The sequence below is a fragment of the Channa argus genome, chromosome 6 (assembly GCF_033026475.1).
Source record: "Channa argus isolate prfri chromosome 6, Channa argus male v1.0, whole genome shotgun sequence".
NCBI lineage: Eukaryota > Metazoa > Chordata > Actinopteri > Anabantiformes > Channidae > Channa > Channa argus.
This window is the reverse complement of record NC_090202.1, coordinates 1810645-1819782: the sequence shown is the minus strand read 5'-3', so window position 1 is coordinate 1819782 and position 9138 is coordinate 1810645. Positions and strand designations below refer to the sequence as shown.

The following is a 9138-nucleotide window of genomic DNA, read 5'->3' as shown; positions in this document are numbered from 1 at the left end:
TATTAACAATCTCTGATCTAGTTTTTTATATAAATGTTGAAAAATCCAGAGCTGTACTTTGATAATTGGGTGTGTGTGTGTGTGACCACTAGAATTGATTTTAAGATAAGATCATATGTGCATGATATGTTATACGGTAATGGATTCAAATGCAGACTTGCAGGGGAAAATAATAAAATGACTTCATGGAAACAAAACTCCATACAGTAAAACTGTGGCAACTGTAGGGAGGACAACGCTGTGAAAATACTTGCAACTGAAAGAATAATGCTAGAAAATAAAAGACAAATGTAAAACTAGCAGCAGCAGAATTGAACTTTAGAGGACGTTACGATGAATGTAACAATTCAAAGTAGAATAAAAGAATACATAAGCAGCAGGTATTACACAAACCAGACAATATTGTCTTGTTACACACAGTAATTACTATACTTCAAAGTTTTTTATTTAAATAGGTTAATTTCCAGGTAGGAGGTTTTCACATATACACTGTACACATGCATCTTTTTGCTGTTAGCACAGTCATCTGACTCAGAGATGCCATTATTCATCATGAATGGGTGGATAAAAGATTAAGGATTTTCAAAAATAGAATTTAAAAATCATAGACGATCCCAAGTAAAACAAGAGACTGTAATTACAGAGACCACGATGAATCCTCCAGCAGTGTCAATGAATATTTTACATTGTTGTTATCAACAAATCCATAATGCTACAAATTCCTGTTAGTAAATTGCATTTAACTGTGAAAACACATCATATGCTTGACAAGGTTTTACAAAAATTGAGTCATCAGTCTCATCCGTATAAGGGTCACTTTTGTTTGCAGTGTGTGTATATTTAATATTTATTCATCAGTGGTAATCAGAGGCAACAGAGAACATGTTCCTGCAAACTCAGCTTAATGAGGATTCCATTCTATGTAATTTGTCCTTAAAAGTCTCCATTTATTGTGGTTTTATTTTACACTCTGCTCATGTCAGCCAATCCTAACTGCACTATTTTCTAATTAAAGAAAAAACAAAACACAATGCACTTCACAAAGACAATAGGTTTACCATAATAGTGCAAAAATATCCTCTCAGAAAGTCCATGCAGAGTGTATTTACTCAGAAATGAGTTTGTGCATACATCAGTAACAATGCAACTGCAGATGCAGTGTAAAGAGAACAATAAAGAAACCTTCTAATCAGAATTCAGAAAAAAACTGAACCAAGAATCTTATTGTAAACAAAATAAAATAAGGTGTCAGGGGGGACTGGAGACAGTCCTCATGAGCATCGCTTGCTCCTATTCATGTACATAATGTGTGGACAGCCTGACATCACCAATACTCTCAGTACAGCCAAATTGGATGTCAAACAAATCTCTAAAGTTGAGTGTAAACATTAGGTTTTGCGTTGCCTCACACAGAAAGTCCTCATTTTAGAGCCACCTAAATGTTCAGCAAGTGCAGAGAAAGAAATCAATTGCTCTTCAGACAGACACACAAACTCCTGCAAAAGCTTCAGCACATGGCAGTGCTTTTAAAAGGCATTCTTGGAAACAGAACAAACACTAACTGGTGTATGAATGTGTACGGGTGAAGAGACAAACAAAATAGTAATGCTTTCTTACAAATAAAGAGTGAGAGAGTGGATTTAACCTTTAAGATGGACTAGGCAACCAAATTTCGAAACACTTTACCACAGTAGAAACCTCACATTAGCAGATGCGTTATGTCAAATGGGTAAAAAAAGAAAAGAAATAATACCTCTATCAACAACTACGCTGTAGTAGCTTACTGTTTCGTGACCGTAGCAGCATGTTCGATTTTCTTTCAAGACAGATCTCCAGTGATTAAATAAGATAACAATAAAAATACATAAATATGTTTAAAGACAAGGTGTACACACAATGCTCTACAAGGGACAGAGTGAGGAATCACAAATGAAGGCTGGAGCTCATCTAAAAAGGGATTTTCATGTTTTGTCATTATACAATAAATGAATGTATAAAAAATATATATATTTGTTTTAAATGAACAGTTTCACTTGTCAATACCCAACTATAAAAAGCATTATATTTACACTAGCATCATTAGTCATATCCATTTCTTACAACTGTAACCAGAAACAGGTGAAGTAAGACATATTTAATCAGTATTTCAGGAAGGAATTCCGAGACAACTACGATTTTTACAAAAATTAGCATTTTTCCAAGAAAATCTTCAAATGAGTACTGTAGTGGTACGAAGCAAGATGACAAGTCTGCTCACAACCATTATGGCATGGTTGCTTCGAGCTGAGTAACTGTGTAGCCGAATTTGCAAACATTGGGAACACAAATGCCACTGGATATTTACATTTGTGTGTGTGTGTGTGTGTGTGTCTTTTAGTACACACACACTGTGGTCTTGTTATGCTGTTGGAGAATAGGAGAGACACTATTGGAATCCTGTTTCTTCTCTGCATTATGCTGGACTAGGGGAGGCCTGTCGGCAGTTCTGCGCCGTGCTCTCTTGGCCGACTGGCCTGATGGTGGTGATGATGATCCATCAATAGTTCTTTTGCTGCTCGGAGTCCTTCTGCCAACCGTCCTGTCAGTGGGACTGGACTGACTGAGCAGCTCAGCACTACTGTTTGGAAACAGTGGTGTCAGAGTAAACAGTTCAGAGAGGTTCATGTGGTACAAGCTACTGCTTCCTGATAGCCCATCCCGTCGCTCCAGGGCAGGCAGGAGTTCACACAGTGCAGAGGGTGAATCCTCCTCTGGATGCCGCTGCTGAATGGAAGAAACATTGACAACATCCATATGGCATATACACACACATTTAACCCTTCAATCTCTATAGTAAAAAGGAGAACACTTCTTGAAATTTAAGCCATTCTCCTTGATTTTGTTCACTCACAAATGCCACCAACATCCAACCGGATGGACCTCTGTTGAAATTAGCTCATTTTTTAAATAACAATTAAAAGTATGTTCTGTAGTTTTCTCAGGGTGTTGTCATCCTGCACTCACCTGAAGGAGAGGAGTGTCAGCACGGGACATGGAGGTAGGGGGGCACTGGGACACCTTGGCTAGGTCAAGCAGTACCTCCTCATGGTGAACGGTGTCCTGGCAGCTCCCAGGCTCCTGCAGGGCGATTACAATGGCACTGGTGTTGTCAGCACGCAACATTCGCTGCCGCCACCGCAGTAGAGCCTGACTGACCAGATGCCGGGCACTCGATACCCCACACGGTGCCTGCAGCGAGGAACACTGTCATTACATTGGCATGGTTTCATATATTACTCTGTTAAATGACTTTTCAAGTGTCATTTTACAGGCTTACAGTCAAGTTTGCTTCTCTAATTCTCAGTCTACACCAGGTAAATAAGCAGCAAGTACAAAATATATATAGGCAAGTAGAAAAACATTCACAGTATGTGTAATGACTCCAAAACAGCTAGACAACCCATTACAGAAACAAGTCTGAGCTGACACTCACCATCATCTCATCATTGTTCTGACACATGGAGATGGCCTCTTGAGGTGGTACCATGTTCCACAGACCATCACTGGCCAGGATGATGTAGCGGTGTTTTCTGGGGTCAAGGGTCACCACACTGGTGTCCGGCTCAGGAGAAACCACAAACTCCCCGCTGTAGAAGTCGTAGCTCCACAGATCACCTGTTGCAGAGAACTCAGAGATAGCTGAAGGCACCACTTCTCCTGAATGCATTAATCCTTAGAACTACACTGAAGGCCGAGGGTCTCGGAGTGTGTTTACGGGACCTTAAGTAACCAGGTTAATGTCGGCCTTCTGAGGAAAGCTTGTTTTTTTTTTAATCGGGGTAGGGGATTAGACAAAGCGGGTTTCTGTCAGAGCAGACAAATGACATTGCTTTGTATACACATAACAAGGTTTCTAATCAGCTTTTTGTAACTGTGCATCTGTGATTCAAAAGGCTACACACATGCAGCTCAGTGAAAAACTGAATGAAAGGGAAAGTCATTAACGGGGAGATGCTGCCTTGCTTTAAAAAAAAATTCTGCGAATCAAATACACACAAATTCTGTCACCATACAATTAGAATCTGTGCACCAGGCTTCCACAATAAGGCTGAGGTGGAGGAGGTTACTCTTCTGCCACATGGATATGTGGATTTCCACTAAGCAGGTTTCGTTAGTGCATGTAAACATTGTTTCCGACTAACTGAAAAAGCTGATTTCTCTGAGTACCGCGGTTACTTAAGTGCACGTAAACATAGTCACTGACAACAGAGGCGACAAAACAATCACTGGGAAAACTTTAAGACCGTTTCAAATCTCTGATAATAACTTATAGCTCTGTAATAACTTTTTAATAAATGAAGAGGGCCACATACATTATTTATCATTTCTTCACTTTTTATGGCCAAAAAAGAAAAAAAGAAAAAAAAAACAATTAATTTGTATTAGTTTAGTAACACGTTATTAACTAGATTACTTTGAAATGTGTTCCTCCTACCTAGAGCTCGAGCAACTGCCAAGAATGGAATCTGGTCAATGACCGTGCTCCGACGGACCGGACCATTGTGACTTAACCGTGGCCTTTTCCAGACGACTCGGTTCACTCCAGACTTCTTAATCACACTGCAGATAGATGGGGAAAGAGAATAAAGAAACCAGTATTTAATTCACATGAAGTTCAAGCAATATGGGTGGGTTGTAACAGTAAGGATTAAACTGCTGCCAATTTACCGGGAATGCACACCTTCAAAATAATGCAGTTTCTTAGCTTATCCTGAAGAAATCCTGCCTTTATGAAGATTACATAGTTCTGTTCATATTGGATGTGCCACTAATTGGACTGCAACACACTGTGACACTATCTGCTGGTTTCTGATCGTTAATGTTTTCAAATATGCTGTTGCATTGGAAATGACACTCAATAGACTGTTAGTTTTTAGCTAACTAGAGCATCAATTCAGGATATTTTGTCAGTTATGAACATCGATTTTGACTCTGCATTTTTATGGTAGCTTTTTAGAAGCCAATACTACTAAAGCTGAGCCTCTTCTTTAAATGCCTAACTTAAGAAGAAACATGTCAAGGAAGAGACTTCAACACAAACAGAACAGACGGACTCCTCTATCTATTAACATTGCTCCGCGGCTGCCTTGCAAAGCAAACCTGAACCGCCCCCTTGTCTAATACATAACAGACTTCTCTGCCTCAGCTTTCCCTAAATATCCATCCACCAGAATGTCTTCTTTATCACAGTACCTGAGATCTGCAAAACGATTTACTCTCTGGTGCTGACAGCAGAATGGCAGCACCAGAGAGTAAATTGTTGGGACAAATAAAAACACATCCAATATGGTTGAACTAAGATGTCACGTGACCTGATGCCATCACATGAAAAACCTCAATTACTTAGGCCTTTGCAAATCTTTCACTGGTGCCATGTGTTTCCACTTAGTTATCTGAATTACAAACATATTTGGACAAAGCTGGATCTATTGTGTCTTTACTTTTGTGTTTTCTTTTCTTCTTGCCCCAACGGTGGCGACCTGCAGTGTACCGAGGTACAAAGCCGCAATGGTAAAGAGACCGTTAAATCAACTATTATCGTTTCGCAGTAAAGTGTGGTTAACGGCGGCTCAACATACAAACAACAGTTTGAAGTATGGTGAGAACACACTCTTGGAAATTAAAAAAAAGAAAAAAAGATGAATTTGTAGCCTCCATTTTAAACCAGAGTACTACTAAAATGCCAGGTGACACAAGGGTAAATAAAATAAAACAAAGTATTGGACATAGAGGAAGCAGGACCTTAAGCTCCAAGAAGTACAGCAGTAGACCACAACAATCCACCACAGTGATTGGAGGTGTTTTACATTGAGTGGTAGACAAATGCAGGGGGAATAAATGGGGATTTCATTGTAAAGGAAGCATGAATGAATAGCTTATATTTAGATATAATAACTCTTCTTGTATTGTTCAAAACAACCAACCGTCCTTCAAATGTGGGTTAAGCCTACTTTAAATTGTTATTTATCTTTGGTGCAATATGTCTTAAGTCATTTATTTAATCTCACTAATATACAAAGACTGGCACAAACAATCTACTACTTGCAGCTTTAATTACATTAATTCAGGAAACTGAAGAGGTAAGTAGAAGTGAATATAACACGAGTGACAGAGCTGAAAGAAGTGGGTTTCCCAGTCTAACAAAATATCTCAGGTTTGTATATCATGTGTAAAGGAAATATCTATGTTTTTATTATACAAAGTCATATGAAAAATGTATTCTTCCCTTTTAAATTCTGTGTTCTTTTGTGGCAAAGCATAAAACCATCAGATCATAGTGAGACTTAGTATTAGACAAATACAACCTCAGATGAACAACAACATACAACTTTTTTTAATCAGGCCATTATTTATTTACCAAAAGTAAAACCAAGAAGAAATCTAAAACACATGTGGGCAATACTCACTAACACCCCCTTACTGCTTCCATAGGATTTAAGAAGGTAAGTAGCAGCCAGGTGATGCTAATCATCAGTGCTTGATTAATTGACCATGAGCAGGTCACGCATAAGACAAAGGCTCTTCTGTCTTAAAAGAAAAGAAAACACGAGAGCAAAACTGCATCAGAACAAAACACAAGCCTTCTGGAACAATGTCCTATTAACAGTTGACACCAAAATGGAGTTGTTTGCCATTAATGCCCAGTTCCATGTTTGGTGAAAGAGAAAGAGACCATTTCAGAAGAAACACCTCACACACATTATCAAGCACCGTGGTGACGATTGGAGGCTTGTTTTGCAGCCACAGGGGGCCATCTGTCCAACACTTAAAGCTTGGTCGAAATCTGGTCACGCAACAGTACAATGATCCAAAGCACAACAGTAAATGAACATCAGAACGGCTGAAAAGTCTAAAATTCAACCCACTTAACATGCTGTGGTAGAACCTTAAGAGAGCTGCACAAAAGCAAATGCCCAAAAACATTAATGAAATGAATCAACGGTGTAAAGAAGAATGAGCCAAAATTCCTCAACAATGTGAGAGTCTGATAAAGTCATATAAATAGAATGTAAACATAAATAATCTAAATAAAATTGCCCAGATTTCTTTTTCCTTTTTTGGTTTTACATTTAATTATCAGAACTGAAATAAATGCTGAGGCAAAATGTCTTCTGCTTAAAGCCTTACCTCCCTCCCAAACCTTCAATACGCTCCCTCTCTCTGGGTAGTTCAGGTTTGTGGTCTTGTGTGACTTCCACAGCTCTGATGAATGGAACTGAGGGGTCATCTTGGACCCCTAGAACGACTGCCGAATCGCCAACATGGGCCACATACATGCGGTTTCCTCGGATGACCACCACACTAGCTGTGGTGCCTGATGTGCTAGGAAGGCCTGTGAGTGTCTTCGGCCATTCAGCTGAAAAAAATGAAATACAGAAAGAGTATATTTATTGAAATAAAGCATTTACTTATTAAAACCAGTTGGATTCTTGTCCCTTATAAACAATGGATACAAATTTAACAACAACGAAAACGATGAGCAGAAAATATTTTTTACTTTCACTGGTTATGTGTTTATCTAAAGTGAGTCAATGACTCATTGATTGAATGTGCCTGATGACAACACTGCGATCTAAGGTCACTTCTTCTTCGGACACACTGGGTCTCTCAGTCAGACCTGCAGTTTAACGATTAAACACGGTGAGTACACCCTCTGTTAAACAGCTGACATGTCCAGACACATCCACCCAGTAACATAAATGTTATACAAGATCTAAAGAGATTGCGTGGCAAACACTGGCTATTACACAATTTAAAGGGAATTTAAACAGGTTATAACGAAACAATTGGCAGCGCAAATAGTGAGTCAAAGAAAACAATACAGGTCATTCATTACAGACAATAAAATAGTTGTAAAGGGTTAACCGGTTAGTCCGGGTCCGCTGTCGCGGGCTTTGTTTGGAGTGACACCCGGTGACTATTGCTAACTTAGCTAATTGCGTTACCTTTATTTGCTAACCTGTTAGCCACACAAGGCAAACGTACATGTAGAGCAGCATAAATAAATGCTAAGCCTCGTAGCGATACATTTAGCCTGGCGTGGATGGCTAATGACAAATGGTCCACACTGTCAATTATACATCGCGTTTACTGACTCCGTAGAATGTTCTGGTAAACTCGGCTATCGTGCGAGCTAGCAGAGCACCAGCAACCACAGATTGCCGTGTGCTTAGCGGGTAGTGGCATTAATGTACTGCTCACAGTTCTACTGAACCAGGGGAGGCACATTAGGGGCCCAACGACCCCTGTTGGTAGTTAATCACGGCATTTGTCGTGACTTAGTAAAGTTTCGGGTCAACTTACGCAGCTTTTTCCACATAGCGTGATGACAGGCTACAAATCCTTTGCGTATAGCAGAGCAGACCTCGCGGTCACAGTCTGACCAGAACCCCCGCTGCTTCTTCATGAACTCCCACAAATAGTCTCGTGCAAACAGCGCAGCCTCGCGACCTCCGTGGCCGTCAAACACGGCGAAGAACGCTACGGAACGACGGGAGCGACCCGCCTTGCCCAGCTGACCTCCCGGTAAAGATGGTTCCTCTGGTCTACTCCGGTCGTTCCTCCCTGTGGGATCCACAGATAAATCGGGCACCTGCGGAGACTCCTCTATTTCACCGTTCCGGTATGGTTGAATGTCCACAGAGACAGAACTGACCATACATTGCCCCCCGCTGCTCTCTTCTGGTTCACCCGACGTCGAATCGTCTTCTCCCGGCTCGGGCTCTACTATGACCTCGGTCACATCTTCCATGTATTTTCTACCTCCTTGGTCGGTAAACACACTTACTCTCATCAATAATGTGCTTTCCATTGCTCCGGAAATATACTGTGGCCCAATTTGGAAGTATAGTTAGCATGTAAAATAACAAGAGAGAAGAGTTTATTGCAGCGCTGCGTTATGCCTTTGTTTATGTTCCGAGCGTAGTAAGCATGCTCGAACGTGCTTACGTCACTGTCTATCTTCTTTTACGTTCGCATGTTCGAGCCCGTACGGCGGTTGCCCTCTAGGGGCAAACACAGGCAAAGAGCATAATTCCGTCTTTTTTGGTCTGTACTCCAGCACTTTGGATTTGAAAAAAAGCTGAATATGAAGACGAT

General features: G+C 40.4%; 1 protein-coding gene across 2 annotated transcripts; it reads right to left on the bottom strand.

The window, feature by feature from the left end:
- Positions 1 to 423: 423 nt before the first annotated feature.
- Positions 424 to 8956, bottom strand: LOC137129136 (protein phosphatase 1D-like). 2 transcript variants are annotated; one of them, XM_067508033.1, is made up of 6 exons: positions 8344 to 8956; positions 7168 to 7396; positions 4475 to 4599; positions 3473 to 3654; positions 3004 to 3228; positions 424 to 2763 (listed from the first exon to the last, which is right to left on the bottom strand). In XM_067508033.1, exons 1-6 carry the CDS (start codon positions 8849 to 8851, stop codon positions 2374 to 2376), a joined length of 1659 nt encoding a protein of 552 aa, XP_067364134.1. In that variant the 5' UTR covers positions 8852 to 8956; the 3' UTR covers positions 424 to 2373. The 2 variants fall into 2 exon arrangements, with proteins under 2 accessions (XP_067364134.1, XP_067364135.1); XM_067508034.1 differs by having other exon boundaries at positions 424 to 2760.
- Positions 8957 to 9138: the final 182 nt, after the last annotated feature.

Excerpts from the sequence above, each read along its gene's own strand:
- LOC137129136 (XM_067508033.1), bottom strand. The coding sequence starts at position 8,851 with ATGGAAAGCACATTATTGATGAGAGTAAGTGTGTTTACCGACCAAGGA. Across the intron at positions 4,600-7,167 it reads ATTGAAGGTTTGGGAGGGAG|TGTGATTAAGAAGTCTGGAG; the intron begins GTAAGGCTTTAA and ends ATCTATCTGCAG. Across the intron at positions 3,655-4,474 it reads GGCAGTTGCTCGAGCTCTAG|GTGATCTGTGGAGCTACGAC; the intron begins GTAGGAGGAACA and ends TCTCTGCAACAG.